General features: G+C 43.2%; 1 protein-coding gene across 1 annotated transcript in view; it reads right to left on the reverse strand.

Moving 5' to 3' along the window:
• The window catches only part of LOC118117990 (receptor-type tyrosine-protein phosphatase F), a 157829-nt gene that overhangs the window by 54561 nt on the left and 84136 nt on the right, over positions 1-19132 (reverse strand). The window contains exons 5-11 of the mRNA XM_047341988.1: positions 16189-16382; positions 14531-14552; positions 12000-12039; positions 4976-5322; positions 3519-4100; positions 3137-3270; positions 2425-2569 (exon numbers count right to left, since the gene is read on the reverse strand). Coding sequence (XP_047197944.1) covers positions 2425-2569; positions 3137-3270; positions 3519-4100; positions 4976-5322; positions 12000-12039; positions 14531-14552; positions 16189-16382 — 1464 coding nt within the window. The remainder of the gene's footprint in view (positions 1-2424; positions 2570-3136; positions 3271-3518; positions 4101-4975; positions 5323-11999; positions 12040-14530; positions 14553-16188; positions 16383-19132) is intronic.

The following is a 19132-nucleotide window of genomic DNA, read 5'->3' on the forward strand; positions in this document are numbered from 1 at the left end:
TCAGGTTATACATAAAGCTGCAATTTCATAATCAGCAGTTACAATTTAAGCCACTATTATTATTATTATTACAAATTCTCATTTTTTTGGGGACGCAACATTTTTTGGGACTCAGTTATAGCCTGTCTACCTCATCCTGTTACATTTTATAATCATAAACTCTTCTGGTGCGCGCCCCCAGAGACACAAATGTGTCTAGATTGAATTGGCAATCTCTTGCTACACCTCCAGTCTGGAATAATAGGATTACCAAAAAAAAAACAAGATTTATTTATAAGATTTAAACAAGATTCAATTATTATTCAAATTATAACGGCTTAAAAAAAAAGCCGTAAAAAAAAAGAATGTCATCTCTCAAGTCCAGAGGTAAAAGCAGAAAATAATAAACCATTCTAAAATGGAACACAAGTACAACACGGAAAACAAACTGAACAGCATTCATGAATTCCATGCATCTAACTCAATCACAAATGTATTCAACTCGACAAAAAAAAAAAGGGCTCCTCAAAAGAGGATAAAATGAGAAACTGAGGAAAAGAAAATTCGAGGTCGGGGTTTTTCACAAAGCATGCCCATGACATTTCTCTTCTAATCAGCAGAGCAATGGACAGTGAGCTCAAATGCAAATCCAATAAACTAATGTTAGGACATGGAACTCTACCTTCTCAGTATATTAAGGCTTAACAAAAGAGAAGTGAGTCACATCAGGTGGTCGCTGATCCACGAGAGAGAAAACTACCAAGACCTGAGAACACTGTGTGTTTCTGTTCATCAAAACAATGCAGATGAATCGCTCAGGATATGTAGAAATCCAGGTCCTGGTGAGAAATGTGATGGATCCTCGTCGAAATGGATTGAAGTACACACCCCTCTCAGATATAGTCCAATACATAACTCTCTGACCATATATTGTACATTTAAATTATGGTCACACACATAATTAAAGAGTTGAACTTATATATTTCTATTTGTTTCTCTAATATTGATCTCTTTTACTGCCGTCATTAACATTTACAATAAACACTAATATACAATTACTTATGTATAGTTGTTGTTCAATGTTTGCATAACTGATAAGAAGGTCTGATTAATTCTAATTTCTCACGATGGAGATAAGGTTTGTTCATAGTTGTATGTTACTTAAAGTCTTATGGAACTTTTCCACCTGTCGAGTCCTTCACTGAGTGGTAGAGTTGCAGTTTGAATAAAGCTCAGTAATGTTCAGTGCTCTGAATCCTAATGAAAACAAAAGTGAACATTGAAATGCAGCACTTTGGAAAAATGTCCCTCTGTCCCACCGTCTGTTTGCTGCTGAACCTTCCCGAGGCTTCGCTGTGTATTTCATGCACAGCGTCCTACCGTCACATGTAAATCCAAATTTGGTGACCTTGTTGCTGCGGCTGGCAGGAGGCACAAGGACACAGGCTCATCACATCTCTTGATCTTGATTGACGGTTATGTAACTCTGGGGTTGGCAGAGGTGTTAGTTCTTCAATGATTTTGTCTGTCCCGATGGGGGGGGTGAATTTTCAAAAAGACATATCCATGCACCCCGTTCCGATCTTTTCTATTCTAATGGTGCAGCCACAGCAATTACGCTCCTGACTGGAAATGGATTTTAGTGTGAATTGTTAATGTCCGTCTGTTATTTTGGAATTTCTTCGACACCATTGAATAGTTGTCTTTTTGCAGAAAAACGTACCAATATAACTTTAGTATCTTAAAATTAAGATAAAGTGTTCCCCGCTAAGTAGAACAACGTGTGTACCAACAGCAATACGTGTGATTACACATTTCTTTTGACAGTATCACAATGTTTACCAAATCATAAGTTGCAGAAGGTACAATTATTCTTTTTTATTTTGAACCTCCTTATTTAAAAAAAATTTACCTTTGAACGGAATGTGCGCAAGGATAAAAATATGCTGTGCATAAGCCCCCCAGGGTGAAGTGGTACAAGCACGGCAGCAAAAACATCAGCAGTCAGATGGCAGAGGGACATTTTGGGTGCTGGCGCTGTAAAAGCACATAATGATATGAGGTAAAATAACGCAGCCCCGCTCACAAATGTGGGACCAGGACACATTAAACGTACCTTTGACAGTGAATACAGGGCCTGCCCTCACATAAGACGGACAGGAGGGTTAGTGTTGGTGACAGAGGGGAGGTGGTGGAAAGGTGAGGCTGGCAGCGACGGCTGCACTGTCAGCATTTTATGTCGTGCTGAAATTGACTTGACATTCAAGTTGCCCACAATCTCTGTTTTAAGCTCCATGAAAGTCAACTTTGTCCTGCTCTGAAAATAATGACCTTAATCTGTGTCAGCCGGCTGTGGGTGACCGTCACCGTACGAAATCGCTGGTTAGTGGACGACGAGGAGAGGAACTCAGATGAGAGGAAAGAGGAGAGGATGGTTGGACTTACTGGACTGGGCGGTGCGGGCCTCGATGGGCTGTGTGTAAACGCCTAAACCCATCTCAGAACGGGCGGCCAGCGAGAAGTGGTACAAGGTATCAGGCTTTAGAGCATCCACGGCATGAGAGCCCGCCGGGTTGAAGGTCACGTGTATCTGTAAGGGGGGAGAATTGGACAGAAACTGGCTAATGAATTACAATCAAAGACAGTTAAGTCGCTTCACATCTTGAGCTCCAGGAATAATAATCTTGGACTGAAATTCTAAACTGCTGTCTCTCCGACTTGCATGCAGAGAATACATTTGAGAGCATCTCTCACAAAAAAACAATTTGTCCTCTGGTTTACTGTTGGTGCAGTGGTCCAGCAGAGTTGAATGAAGGGCAACAACACTGAGAGACAGCACTGAACAACTGCGCTGTCTGTTACAATACTGAATCTTTCTCATCAGCTGGGGAGCTGACTGCAGAACTACAATAACACTTCTCAGCCGAGGCTCCCCATTCAGAGAAATTGCATCATAAAGAGCGAGATTCCTTTGTCTTCATTCGCACAGTAAAATATGAGACAACCACAAATGAGACAGAGAGACAGACAGAGAGACAGACAGAGAGACAGACAGATAGATATATAGATGGATAGACAGACATACAGAGATAGATGCAGTATGTGGTAGAGAGAATCAGGTCATGAAATAATTATATCGTCGTGTTGTTATTCTAACCTTGTTGTCTGAGCCAGCCTCCCAGTACTGCAGCTCATACTTTGTGATGGGGCCCTGCACAGGCCACAGCCATGTTAGCATGATGCGGTTGTCCAGCTCGGCTTCGGCCTCAAAGCTGGACGGCTGCGCAGGGACTGGGTGCAGAGGGGAGAGGGGATAGAGGTTAGAATAAATAAAAGAATAAAAAGCTAAATGTCAATATTAATAACCACATCCCCAAAACTGATTGTATAGGAAGGCTTCTGTAAAAGAATATAATACATGCTTAGTCTAATTTAAACCTTATCTCAAGTTATCTGAAATTATATTTGATACAAAATAATGAAAGACATTTAAACCATATATAAACACACAGAACCATAAACAGTGGCTGGCTGCTCACCTCCCTGCTGCGTTTTCACTTGCAGGACGTCAGAGGGTGGTCCGTCACCAACGGAGGTGAAGCCCAGCACCCGCAGGCTGTACGTGATATCAGGAGTCAGGCCTGAGATGGTGGTCAGACTGCTGTCATCTGTGTTGTGTTTCTGCCAGGCGCTGAGCGGAGCCGTCAGGTCCGAGCTGTAGTACACTCGATAGCCCCTGATTTGCCCATTGGGTTCCTCGGGCGGTTCCCACTGGACCAGCATTGTGCTGGCACTTAGCATGCGCGCCTGGACGTGCAGCGGAGGTGAGGAGGGGGCCTGTTCACCGGTGCGTGTCTCCACGGGGTCGCTGGGCGGCCCGCGGCCAATGTTGTTGACAGCCATGACGCGGAACTCGTACTCGGAGTAGGGGCTAAGTCCGCCGATGCTGTAACGGGTGGTCGCCACACCTTCCACTTCCTGGAAGCCATTGTCTGAGGACTTGGCTCTGTATTGGATCATGTAGTAGGACACTGGTTCTGGGTTCCCGGAGTCCCAGGTGAGTGTCACACTGGTGGCTGTGGTCTCTGTCACAATGAGGGAGGCTGGGGGCTTTGGCAGAGCTGAGGAGTGAGAAGCAGGGCATTAGCTTGGATATCAGAAGTTGACTTTTAGGACTTGTGGGTAATTTGATAAAAAATTGGATGTCTGACACATTTGACAGCATAACTCTCAGAATGCACACATTACGGCTGAATTCGCTCTTGTGGAGAAAAGACATGACTCCATAATGCTCCGTTCTGTAACTCATTGCACTGAAATGATTGTTTTATAAGCTAATCCTTATAGTACTCTCAGCAGCCATTATCCCCAAATGAAAGGAAAAGCTAGACTGAAATCACAATTTTGTGTTTTATATCCGGCCGGGCCATTAGAAACAATATGAGAAAATTGCAAGAGTGGTGCCTGTTGTGACTGAAAGACAACGGGGAAAAAAAACAGGGGGTCTTCATTATTGTTTCCTTGAAGATGGGGGTGTGGGGGCTGTAATGCTGTGGTCCCTCTAAATGGCTGTGACATTCTGTGTATCGATCAGCTGTATCGAGTGGAAAGTGGGATCAATTTTTATGACAACTGATAAGAGAGGCTGCAACGGGTAGACAACACAGTCGCATCGTCACAGACACAGTTCACACAAAAGCCACGTTCACACAAACACTCGGGCATCGAGAGAGAAAAAATAACTGAACCAACATGAAGACAGAGACGCATAAAAGACATCGATGCTCATTGACAGCGAACAGCAACAGCCTGTAATTTTTACCTCTGAGTATAAAACATAGGCCACAGCGCCACAGATGTTTAAGTTTGAATTGACTTAAGTGGTTTATTTTGTTCTTATTACATTTCTGAATCTTATCTGGATTTGAATCTGAGACTCAAATGAACAGAATTCCCATTAAAGCAGGATTCAGTCTGAATGGTCGGACCCTCTCACCTTTGACAGTGACCTGAGCGGTGGCTTCGATGATGCCCAGAGAAGACATGGCCACGCACGTGTAGTTGGCCGACACGCGGATGTTTGTGACCTCCAGCACATTGCGTCCCAGCGGCATCTCTTCCTCCTTGGTCAGCTCCACCTGGCCCGTCGTCCACTTGACGTAGGGCATCGGAGAGCCCACCGCCACGCACGTCAGATTGATGCTGCCGCCTGGCATCACCTCTTGGTTGGTGGGCGGAATGGAGAATCTTGGTGGGACTCTTCGCACTACAGAAACGAACAGGACAAAGGAGTGAATACGTTGGATATGTAAGGTGAATCTAATGTTCAATGCTAAACTGCAACTAAGAACAGCTGACAAAATGGAGGGCTGATTGCTTTTGTCCAAATGTGTGGGCGAGCACAATGGGAATAATAGGACTGTCACAAGATGGCTGTGGAAACTCCACAAGAAAACTTAGAGGGGGCGTTTTATCCGCTTGCCTACAAAAGGGAATATAATGAAAAAATAGCCCAGTTTAGCTGGAGACTATGTCTGGCCCTCTTTTGTCAGAGTGTCAAATGGTGGCGAGAGTTGCATCATTGAGGGACCCTGTGGAGATGGCATTGTTTGATTTCTCCTCCTGCTCCCTCTCGCTGGCTCCTTCTGCTCAGCCTGTCTTTCTCACTCGCTCTCCCTCTCTTTGTGCAGTTCTGATATGCAGATAGGCTGACATTAAAAAGGGGTTCCCATGGAGACAAGAAGGGCCCGTTGACGTCGCCAGGGACAAGGCAAACACCGATGCAGAGGCTCCACGCAATACTGAAAAGCTGGCCCAGAATAAACAGGCAGCCGGCATTTACATATGACTCGTTTTCTATCTAAATAAAGATACACAGGCAATGCTTACACTTAAGATCTTCCTCTGGTAAGTTTTGGCAACGACAGCAAACTTGCCTGACACGGTAAAGAAAAACCATACTTGACACTGCTGTGTGAACATCCATCAGTGTCAGACCTGTTGGATTTATGACACGCTGAACACTGCCATAGTGTGCGGTGCAATGCAGGAAGGAGGAGCTCTGACTTCTTTGACCTTGATTATGTCGAAAGTGAGGCCAAGCCAAACATTAAGCTCCCAAGTGAGAAGCCATTATTGCCACCTCACTACTTGCTGCTTGTATGTATTCAAAACATTGAGGCATGAAGCTTTCCCTGCAGAATTCATGCTGCTTGTTTCCCCTAATGCACTACAACATCTCTGTGTCTCTCTAGAAAAAAAAAAAATACCTCACTGTAATTGCTCTTTTGCACCGGTCCCCATGAAAATGGATTTTAAAATGCGAATCTCCCTCTACCTTCCCTTACCGCCCCCCCAACCTACCCTTCACCCCTCCCTCCCGAATCTAATTTGAACCGGAACGTCATTACAGCCATGCTTGTTATTCCCCTCATTATGTGGTGAAATGGAAAAACACAAAAGCACGTTTTGAGATTCCAGTCAGGAAGAGGCTGGTTCTCGTGGACTGCGCTGTAACAAGGAGGAGGACCCGCTTCACACTCATCAGAATTTCCCCCCAAATAATTGAGTGGATGTATATAGACCCTGAAGCTGGTTTTTAATTAATACAATCATGTGAGCTTGAACTTCTTGGCTCGATATGTCAGTGTCTCAATATTAATATTCCAGGTCTGTGCCGCAAAACTGACAGACTGATACATGTCGTGAAATTAGGTCTTTGACTTACTTTTCGACAATTTCCAGGGTAAATCAAAAGTAAATTAATTTCTAAAGGACTTATTATTCAGAGAGATTTGTGGCAAACAAAAAAACCAAAGAGTTCAGCCAAAGTTTAGGTCTCAGTAACGATGGCCGTTGACTATTAATACAGAATAAATACTTAAATCCGAAGTTTTTAAGATGACTCAGTGAGCAAGAGGGAACAACTTTATGAAGTTACGACATCATGTTGAGGGATTCATGCAGGAATAAAGTGACACACACTGACAGAGAGACTAACAGATTATCGGCCATGACATCAGCTTTCTGGAGTTCACAGGGACTGAGATGATTTTTACATGCTTAGATGGGACAGGTCGACTAGTGTTACCAGCCTGGGAACAGGACGGAGACAGCATTCTCAGGAAAGGCATGCACGGGAAAGATATGGGACGGGATCAGAAGCCTGCGCACGCTGGGGGAAGAAGATAAAGGAGGGACTTGGTCCAATTCTCTCATAAAAATGAGCGAACATCTGATTTCCACAGTGACTAATGCACAACAGATGAGTTAGTAAAAAAAAGGCTTCAGTGTTCCACTCATGCCAGCGACCACGTGCGTCTTCTCACACACTGGCAACTTCTCCAAGTGCTGCTATTTTTCACAACATACGCTTATGAAACAGTGAAACCGTGGAGAAGTAGACTAAACAGTGCTAAAAGCAGTCAGTCAATGGGGCCTGTGTATATTGAACACTTAATGTTGTGAATAATTCATGGCGTGCGGTTAAGTTTGGAGAGGTGCTGTGGAACAAAATGACTAGAGGGCAGGTAATTGTTATCGATTCCCCCGAAGCCTCTCTCCTGTTGAGAGCAGCTTGGAGAGACGAGCTCCAGGACTCTATCAAAACCACAAAATAAGCCCTGTCTCCACTCTGCCTGCCCGCTTGCTGGATACCTATAAATTTAACTGCCTTGACAAAGTGCCCAAGGATAGCAGAACCTGTTCGGTGAATCAATATCTGTGCAAACTGGCACAGAGTCAGCAACCTCCCCGGCTTCCTGGCAGCAGCACTGGGCGACCATGATGGCTGATCATCCCCCTGTCAGCACCCTGCCAGCTCATTCTTAAATATTCCATAGGTCAGCTCTTTGTGTGGCTGTGTTTTGGAGATGGTGCGGAGTGAAGAAATCACTTCCAAAACATAACCTCCCGTGGACGGTGTCAATGTCGTTATTCATCAACACTAAAAGCAGAGATTCTACTTGTATATACATGTGGATAAAGGAGCAAAGACTATACGATCAATGAGTTATTTTACAGTAACTTCAATAGAGTTTACGCTTCTTAAAAAGTCTTGCAGCACCACATCATAAACTTTTCTTTCCTGCTTGACTTCCTGCTGCAAAATTACAAGGAGACGCGGGGGCTGTCCTCTCATTACACTAACATGTACCCATCTCATCCTTCAGTCTCTGGGTGGAGGACATCCATGGCAGTAAAAAAACTAAAAAAACAAAAGACAAACCCTTGAGAACAGCTTTGTCCCTTCTGATACTTCTGTCTCTCAGTAGGAGAGCAGGGGTGTTGCTGCCTAAATACCTGACACATCCCATTGCCAGCTGAATACAAGAGTAATCTATTATAGACTTGATGTCCCTGCAGGGGTGGAAAGTCTGAGAGTGAAAGGAGCTATAGCTTTTGGTGCATGACGCTGACAGTGACACTAAGGGTGCGGTTGGAAAAATACGCAACACAACAGAGATCTAATAATGACTGAAGTAAGCTGCACAGGGACGGTTTACAAAGGGTAATCATAACACGGTTTGTGGGAGTGACGTTGTGTAGCATGCAAGAACTATTCAGGGTTTCATGCAAACATGTTGACAAAACGACATATTCACATTTAGGAGGATTAGGGGAGGGAGCTACTATTAATATTTGGGGTTTTTCAAGGTTGGGGTATCTGTGTCTTGATCCGAGGGGCTGGGAGGGGATGGGCAACCTTGTCTAAAATCTGCATCAAATTGAAGGGAAGGGATTGAAAGTGAAAATGACCAACCTTCACGCTGATCTGTTTGTGGATGAAGTGATTTGGATGGAGGTGAGCGATGGAATGAAAAGACAGTGGGGAGGAAGACAACACAGTGAAACCAAACAGTGTTTTCCATAGGCCCAGTGGAGGTTAGTGACATGGTACAGATATAAGAAGGGAAATGCATACATACGGCGCCAGGGAGGGAAACTCACCCAATTTATGTATTGTTTTTTTATTTTAAAATGTTATATTTTGTTGTTATAAATAAAATGTACAGTTTATTTCATTTTAAAACTCCGAAAATGATAAGTGGAACATATCAAGACTTATTAGATTATTTCAGATATTTGTCTGATAGCACACTTAAAAAAATTACTGTGCAGTTCAAAATGCTATTGCTCCATTAGATGATCAATATTATAGTATTGTGTTTTATCTGAATACCTATAGGAATGAAAAAGTTCCTGATACTGTACTTTTTTATGCCTCATGCACAATGCATCCTTCAGGAGCACTTGCTGACGTAGGGGTCACTCAACGTGCTCCTGTACCTCATCTTCTTCCTCATAGAAATGATTTAGATTGATCATATTTGTAAGTTTCCCTCCCTGACTCCCACACACACACACACACACACACACACACATAGAACAGCATGAAGACATTTTGGTAAAAAGAAAAGCCCAGCTGCAGCACTTTATCCTCTGTGACATATTGACATGTCACATGGATATATGAGGGAGTGCCGGCAGACAGAAGCTGACATCCCTCCTCCGTTGTGGGATAAGCGCTTGACAAATGAGCGCTCATGCACAATCACAGCGCTCTTGTGATTCTGCCAATGTTGATGGAGTCCTTCTTTAGAGGGGGGGGTCACCGAAAGCAACCCGAAACAAACACACACGCACCCGCACACCTACATAAACATGCACACGCTCTTAACGGATGAGAAGTGGAAGGACAATAAATAGATATATAGACAGCAAGAGGAAAACAATCCATGAGCAGAGCAGACCCCCCACCCCGCCGCTCGCCTCACCCTCCCACACAGAAATATGAGGACATTCATTCTGTGGCGGCTCTAAAATGTCAAGACAAGGGAGGTGGCGGCGGCGCTCGCAGCGTGGTAGTGCACCTGCAGACAGGAATTGGATCAGGTAGCGACGGTGAGTGGAAAGAAACAGAAACGCTTTCTCAGACACCAAACCCATAACGAGCCCATTTAATGGAAGTCTGACAGGGATGTATGTGTGGGCGGGTGTTACAAGGTTGTTGATGGAGAATAATAACACAATTCTTTCTCCCTTGCTAATCTTTTCATGTCGCCTTCAAGTAGTGGTTATTGACATTTCAAGGCAATAAATGTGGGGAGGAAGAAATTGTTGGAAGGCAAAACATATAAGCAAGTGATAGATTCTTAAAGCCTACACTTAAAAAGTGAGACTGGAATATTGAAACAGTCCATCAGGGCATTAAATGGCAATAGCGTGTGCATCACAAGGTATTAATAACTGTAACACCATTCTTTTTGATTTGTTTAGAGCCCAAACGTCATTTTAAAACTGTATTAAAAGTTTGACATGGGCTCAATTTTAACAGCCTGCTGCCAAACATCAACGCTGTAAAAATGTAACAGTTGTCCAATGACTCGTTTGCTTCCAACGCTTGTTATGTTTACAAGTTTGAGCAGACATTGTAAGCCTAAATCTCCCCTCTGGTGTCTTTCAATGAAAGGAAGAGAGTAAAGGAAGAGTCGCGTCAAAGGCCACTTGTCTGGAGTCCCTCATGTTTTAAACCCAATCAAGCAGCCCAGTGATAACACCGCCCCGGGTCTTGTCTCTTCATTCTTGCAGTGGCAACAAAGACAGAGTGAAAACATGGCTTGAGCCTTTGTTCCCCATTGCAGACAAGTACACTTTTAAAAGGTTACGGTTGGTTTGATTTCTATCTCTCCACTGGTGTGGTGAGGCTGGTGGAAAGAGTCGGTGTTGGGGCCAATGGGTTGACAGCTACCTGGGTGGTGTGTTACAGACTAGCAGCCCCGGGGCCCTGCTGGCGCCACGCCACACAACTACTGTAATTACCTCTGTGGAGAAAAAAAGGCCATGTCTGCACCTGTGACAGACACGGCCTGATTAATAGACGAGGCTTACATCCATCCCTCGCCTTTGCTGTTTGGCTGACTACCTCCCTCTGTCAAGATTTAAGATCTAAACCTTCTGGAGCCCCCGGTGTTTAATCTGTAAATTTGACGCTGCGATGGTCCTTGAAGATGATTTTACCTCTGGTTCCTCTGATCCAGGAGCCACTGTCTGCTGAAAAAACATTTTCCCTGGATTTTTTTTTACTACTATTAGAGACGGGGGGGGATTTGTCTGGAAAAGATCATCATCTTGATTCAAATTTATGATGGATAAAAAATAAAGTCTTAGCTAAAATGTCTTTTTCTTCCCCAGACACTTTCTCACTCCCAACTCCACCCACACCAACAACTGGAGCAGCTATTGTGTTTCAATAGCTGTGCTGAGGGGCTAATGGAGCCTTTCGATACAGTCAGACGGGTAAAAAAAAAAGAGAAACAAGGCCTGTCATGGCTTCCAGTGCCAGCAGAGGAATCTGTTTCAATGCAGCTGTTTTCACAGAGACCGCACCTGGTCGAGTTCGCAGCCAAACAGGACGTTGAGGTTAGACAGTTGGTGAGAATAATCGCATTGCACGGATAATGGTGAGAGAAGCTGTTGAAGGTGAGCGGAAGAAAGAAGAAGTGGTATAAATGGCACGATTAGACATTAATGAAAGGCCCTGCACGTTTTTTTTCACTCATCCGGGCCGATTCAAGCTCTGCTCAGGTTGGAGGTGGACGTTGGGAATTACCCTTTGCACAAATAACATTATTATAAAGAGTTTCAGTTGTCCCACCCTGGCAGGTGCAACACAGCTAGCAGGAGAGTGAGGAATATGTCAATCACACACTGCGACGCACTCCTGAGAAGAGCTTTAATCACCTAAAATCACTAAAGTAAAACAAATCACACGAATAGGTGTACTAACGGGATTCTGGGTCTTTAAAAGGGAGATTAGACACAGAGATGCATGGTTGCTGGAGTGAACAACATTTAGAATTAAACAGCCAAGAATTTTCAAAGGGTAACATAGCTCTTTGTATTTTGCAAATACATGACACCACAGAAATATTAGAAATAAAAGTTGTGCTGAAAGAGATAAGTCAGATTGGCAGGAGAAGAGTCACGAGTCGGCACTTTCATTCAGCTCATGCATTCACTATTTCCCTGATTCCTCGCTGTTCTCAATTTGCAGAGCTCCTGCATGGAGGATTAACAAATTTAGCTGTCTTGACAGTTGTGGAATATGAGATGTAACTTTGCATGAAACCACAGCAGATATCTGTACAGTGACTCGCTTGAGAGCCTGTAGTCAATTAGTATAACCCAGTTCAAGCGTAATTAAGTGTCTCAGACACGGACGTGGTTTTGTCAAAAAAATAAAATGCTTACAGCAACACAAGCCTTTCGCTTATTTGGCAAGTTTACAGGAACTGCTAACAGAATATTTGCCTAGTCGTGTTAAGGAGAAAAAAGACCATGACTGAGGGTCAATTAATCATCTGAATAACATGTCACAACAATCACAGTCTGATTGGGCTTTCTGCTTATGGAATTAATTGACAAACCAAAGTGTTTATGTCACTGAGGGTTATCTAGCTCAGCCAGATGTTAGAACCCAGCTAAGCTATACTGCAGCTATACTGCACGAGAAAAGCAGCCGAATTTATGTTACATCTTAAGAAGCCATCAAACTGCTGCGGCTTAATATCAACAACTGTGCAAAATGTGTTTAACACTGTTTTACCAAGGGACATTATTTAGACCCTCAGGAGGGACGTTACTCTGAAGTGTTTTGAGCTGAGAATAATGTTTTCAGAGATGCTTAATGGTGACATTAAATAAAAATGTGACCGTATTTAAGTACAACACAAATGTAAATATAACAGGAGACACTGCTCCATTTGCCAGGGCAGATATATTTCCTTCAGCCTGCGAGGACACATTTAGCAGTGAGGCCATTTCAGTGTTCTTTCATTACAAACTATCTGACCATGTCTCACTGAAAGCCTCAAGGGGGGACACTCCTCCGCCAGATGGCTTGGATTAGTATTCACAATCCCAAGAAGCTGTAGTGATCACACAGAAGGCTAACATGTTGTTTCTAACAAACCATGAAAGCCCAGGAGTCCTGTCTGTGGTGGACATTCTGTCACACCGTGTCCAGAAGCATCACCTAATCATTGCTACTGATTTGCAAACGGACGACAGATGAGGCCATTTTATAATTTGACAACTTGAAAAAAAAAAGATCAACAACACCAAACTTACCTGCATCCCATGATTTTACAAATACACATTTCAAAAGAAAACTTTTTCTCAAAAAGCAAAAAAAAAGAAACGGTAACTATACGCAAGTGAGTGATAACAGTTATCATGTCTCCAACACAGCATGGTACGAGGCAGTCAGCCACCATGCAGTTTGAAAATGACAAAAATACTCGGTGTACGATGATGTCAGGATACATTTTTTTTTTTCACATCATGCAGTATGAGATGAATGCAACAAACAGGTTCACCACCAACCGTAGGGGACTCGAATCAAGGCGAGACCAAAAAAAGAGGAGCGGAACAGGGCGGGGCAGTGACATGTGATAACACCGCCTCAGATCTCATGACAACACGTCCCTCCAAGGTGTTTGCTCTACTTGCTGAGCTCATCGCTGTCTGATTCAGCACTGACATGCAACTGCATACTAATGTTGGTGTCACGAATCTGTCAATCTACCCACTCTCCCATGGGAAAAAACAGTGGAAGTACTACAGGAATGTGGAAGGTTGCTGGTGTGACAGTTTCCAGAGCTGAAACACTAAACTCCTTCAATTACTCCCAACTACAGGAAGCCTGGATCTTCCACAAGGTCATTTACAGAGCAGCAGGGACAGAGAGGCTGTCATGAGGCTATCATAACTCATAAAGAGTTAAACACCTAATTGAATATGGACTGTATTAGTTTCCGTGGACGCAAAAACACTCAGACAGACTGCTGGCGGTCCCAAATGTATGCAGCTTGCCCCAGACGTCCACTTTTTACCTCTCTGTTGTTGATTGGAAATCCTGCTTTTACTCTTGAGAAAAGCAGGATTTCCATAAAAAGGGAACCTTCCACCTTAACAATCTCAACCAGGCATCCTGTTCCCATGCTGGGGGGCAATGCTGCATCGGCTGTATGCAAATGCAGCCATTTGAATTTACATTAACTGCATGGAGGAGGCAGGTGGATCCTCTAGTGGCGACGGTGGCCTTTAGTTTAAAATGCAGCTCCTTGCCCCTTTTTAACTGAAAAGCCTGAGAAGAGGCTGTAGCAGAGAGATGTTTTGTTTCTGTGTGAACGTGAATGTGTGTGTGTGTGTGTGTGTGTGTTTCACTCAAAAACATGGTTCATTTCTAACAGCAAAACAGGAGACTGGAAAAATCTCATTTACGTAATAACACCTTGGACTATCTTTTTGCATTTCCATTCTCCTGGCATCAGGGTTGGTGATCATTTGTTTGTTAAGGAGCAGACAGAACATGATCAGACAGAACATGTTGGGGTAGAGACGAACGGGGGAAGTGGGGGAGGGCGGGTTGCTGCTGTAACAGCGTGAATGAACCTGGTAATGTGGAACTGGTGGGGATGCAGGGGTCTGATGTGGGGGAATGGTCTGAACGTGATAGTTTGCAACACACTTTATTCATCATCCTTACCTCTAATTGGTGTACCACCTAGGTGGGAGTAATTTTGATGCAAACAGGGTTGAGAGATTAGTTAGTAAAACATGGCTTCTGCCACAGAAAAAAAAACTGATGCAATGTGACATAGTATTTCATCAACGCTATGAAGGAGATGTACATTTTTTGGACTGTACATGATGTCTGTAAATTACCGGAAACTACACAGATTTAGATTTTCTTTGCTTCTGCAGCTACTGTATATCCCTTCCCATGTGACTTCACAGCAGCATTTGTTCTTTGAGTTAAGATTTCCAATTTAAGATGACCCCCACTCTTTGTGCAGATAGCAGTTAGTGAAATGGGCAAGAGGAGTGAATGAAAGTAATACACAGCAATTAGAGTGACGCAGGGCAAAACGTATTCAGGTCAGAGGTATTAAATTCAAAAAGAAGTTTACAGATTTGGACGGCGTGAAAAGAGAGAGACTAATGTGTCTAATGTGTGCTAACTGGAAATGTGTGATGCAATATGAGGAACTGGGTCTGACTTTCCCATTACACTGTGGCAGCAAATTAATGCACTTCTAATTTCAGGTCATATGGCTGATGCTGATATGGCGGCAGATGTCAAGAGAAGGGTGGCGGATAAGAAAGAAGTTTGAGGGCATAACATATCAGCACATTTTCAGACACTCTCACTATGTGCAAGGAAGAAAACTAATTAAGCGTGTGTTGCTGGGAGTAAAAGAAAAAAAAAGATAGAAAAGACCGTATTATTAGGCACAATTTTATTCTTGCTATAAAAACATTATCAAACAATTAGTAGATTTGTTAGTATCTAATTTGTGATGAATCTAATTTGGGTTGTTCTCGTAGTAGAGCCAGGATTTTATATTGCAAGAACATGTACACTCCAAGTGAGCGTGCTCCAGTGACCTGTATTCAGCGTCCACTGGGCAGCTTTAGCACCTGGCTTCTTCTGGAGTAGCTCTCCTCTTTAATCTTCGGGGCCTCAGACCTGCAGCCCGGCCTGACACTCTCTAAGTGAGGTAGATTTAGTAAGGAGTGACAAGACCAAACCTGGTCAAAAGCCACTAATCTTTCAATCTGATCCAGGTCAGGCGAGCGCTGTTTATTTATCAAGTGCACTGATATAGCGAACAAAGGGTACCTCATTGATTTTTGTATTTTTCAAGGTTGAATCCGAGCTAATGCATCATCGGCTGGCCTCATTGTGACCCAGCCGTATGTTTAAGAGGGGATTACAGAATATTTAATGCGGTGAGGAATTCTCTTTCTGTACTTTGAAAGGTTACAAGCTCATGTATCACTGTCAGAGATTGCAGGAACGCACGAACAACCTCATTGCAATTTCTGTGCTACTTTAAAAAGTGGCTGCAGCTGTTGTGAGAAATAGAATCGTCTAAGAACCCAGTCAACTAATCGCGGCGACAATGACAAGCTGTATAAAACTTTCATGTGCTTTGTGATGAAAGAGAATAAATTAAGTCATACATGACAACAAAGGCCCTTTGTGTTTTCACATCAGTCTCATGTCTAACACGACTACCAGTATGTCTGTTGGCATTTAATGTCATCTCTTAGCCTTCAACACGCCTTTGCTATAATTAACATGTTCCGTATGTCATGTAGAATAACATCTTAAAGAAATTGAATCAGGTCGAAATCAATTGTACCTGAGCGGAGCTGTTTGATTCGCCCGTTGCTGCTGCTGATGTCCACAGGAAGCATGTCCTTGAACCAGGTGATCTCTGGGTCTGGGTTTCCACCGGCAGCGCACAGCATGGTGGCAGTTCGGGTCTTTTCAACCACCTTCAGCTGGGGACCCATGTCGATGGTGGGGAAGCCATGGGGGACCTGGTTCTCTGAAAATGTGCAAAGGTAGAACTTTAGTATGGCCGCTGACACACACACACAAAAAACAATAAGAGGAAAAACAAGATTCTGACAGAAAAGGCTCTCAGGCGGTGCGAGAGGTGTTGAGTTGAGAGGAGGATGAGAGAGAGCTACTAGTTTCAGGTGCTGCAGGCCAAACGCTGATCAGGAAACACACATACATAAACATTGTGCCCTACTGTGGAATAGTAGATCTGATGATGATGGTTTAGATTTCAAATTCGGTTGGAAAGAAAATTTGGTCCCTGATTGATTATCATAACAAGCTTATGACCCAGCATGGGGAGTCTCAGGTTTAAACAGAGGAAGGATAGTTACAATCTGCCTTTGGGCACCCCTGCATTAATGAGCCGCCTCCACTAGCTCAACAAACCTATTTGAATAATCCAAGTCTTCGGAAACAGTGATTCAGCTCGAGGGTTTTTAGTTATTGAAATTGAATGACCGTCGCCATCCGGCCGCTGTTTCACTCTGTGATGACAAGTCGTGTTGTTGTGTAACATCAGTCACGTGTTTTCAGCAAAGGGAAACAAATTGAGCCCTCGCACTCATATTGAATCCTAATTTCACCTTTGGACAACCTTAATAAAGAGGAAACCCGATGGCCCTGGCAAGGGATCATTATCAGCTTGCTCTCGAACATGTAATCTCTTTAATCTGTCTCCTTGTATGTGGATGAATTCTCGGTGTGGTAATGACATGCTGCTGCCTATACGGTTCGGCATGAAAAGATATCTAACGTCAGGTTAACAATGAGCAAAGATTAGTCCCTTTAGAAGGACGAACAACATCAATACCAGATGTACATTTTGGTTATTTAGGAACCACGAGGGAAATTGTGTCTAGAACGGGTTTTACAACAATACAAAATTAAGACTGAATGGTCTACTCAAAATCAACTCATGATTATTCAAAAATTCAAATGTATGTAAAATGCTGTTTTCTTTCCATTCACCAGGGAAAACACAAAAGCTGTTTTGATATTGTCTGTTGTAAGAACTATGTGTCAGGAGCTCGGTGATGTTTTAACTACACACACTGCTCTCTTGTTAGTGGGACTGTCTAAAGTCTGAGCTGTTCATAAGAAACCCACCAAATGCTTTGGTAAGACATCTATTGACTCATTCACAAGTGTCCATCTAATTAGTTTCATTCTACTCTGTAGGCCGACGCCAACAGTATATCGTCTGAGTCAAAAAATCCACATGTAAACACACAGTAAACTATATGGCTGGAGTGTGAATACGAGTGTCTGTGATGTTCTTTGTTCTGATCTCCTGCAGAGCAGTTGTTCCTCCTTTCACCCTTGTGTTTGGCCTGCAGCCCGGATCGTCTCATATTCAAATGTAGTTGACAGATCGCCGCGTGGCGTCTTATCTCTGTGGCGAGGCAAACTTCCTGTCTGACGATATAGGATTCTTTTTTTTTTCCAGACATCCAGACCGAAATCAGGATACCTCGACAAAAGACACAACTGAAAGCACAGTGAAATTATAGAGTGCAATTTGTCACCGTATGAATAATGGTAACAGTATAGCGCCCTGTGTTCCTCTGTGGTTTGTGCTCTCTACAACAGTCGAAGAGAGAGATAGGGGACAAGGGCAGAGAGGATGAGAGATTGAGAAGGAGAATGGAAAAGAGTGAAAAAGAAAAATACCTTGTAGATGTGTACCTACAAACTGTTGGAAGAGGAAACAATGGAATTATACCAAACCCAGAGGGAGCTACACCTCAGCATCACCTGCTTATAGTTCACTTAAGATACAGTGTGTTCATAATAATAATAATAATAATAATGAACTTTATCCGTAAAGCATAATTATAATTTAGATAATAAACTACCACACACTGTCACTGTTATAGTGATGTGAAATCTGTGTGTACGTCACCTTTATTTCCAGTGTTCATGTTTCATCTGACACCTGTAACACATGATTGGGCTTCCAAAATTTAGAAATGCAGAAAATGGTGCAGCTTCCACTCTGGTTCGACTATATATTAACTACATGGTGGAAACCAATTGAATGAATGAGGCGTGACACTGTGCTGTCAATCACAGCGAGCCAGTTACCTGAGAGATTGTACAGAAGAGGTCAGGAGAGTCTGACATACCATATTCATGAGTTGAATGTCTGAATATTTGATTTCCTCCAGAATATACCTACAGCTTCTTCAAGGGTTACAACACACAGTTAGGCGCAGAAAGCAGAGTCGTGTCTTACAGCTGGGAAAGGCTATATATGCAATGGTGCTTTGTGCAACTGTGAAAAAACAACAACTGGAATATCAGAACACTTCTCACCAAAGCCACGTGTTGGTGCCTATAGAATATTTATGATTGAGATTATTGGCAAATGTTCCTGAGCTGTGAAAAATGCAAACCATTGGGAAAACAGGGTGAGAGACCCCAAAGGAGTTATTACACGAGTCAGCGGCTCTGTCATATCAGGAAACGGGGAATAATTTAAAAGGCAAACAGCTGCTGCACAGCCTCTATATAAATCTATCCCCTATACAGTACCTCTGCTTAATGTTTGCACTGCAGGTGAACTGTTATTACAACGGCTGGACATTTCTCTCACAGTGTGTCTGATTAGTGGAACCTGCACCATGACTTTGCATGGTATGTCCACTCTGGGACATTATTGGATTAAAGTGTGGCTGCGCTGTAAGTACAGTTATATAAAGGCAGAGAGGTGCTTGTTTGGAAAGATCCAAA

Source organism: Hippoglossus stenolepis, chromosome 11 (genome assembly GCF_022539355.2).
Source record: "Hippoglossus stenolepis isolate QCI-W04-F060 chromosome 11, HSTE1.2, whole genome shotgun sequence".
NCBI classification, from domain to species: domain Eukaryota; kingdom Metazoa; phylum Chordata; class Actinopteri; order Pleuronectiformes; family Pleuronectidae; genus Hippoglossus; species Hippoglossus stenolepis.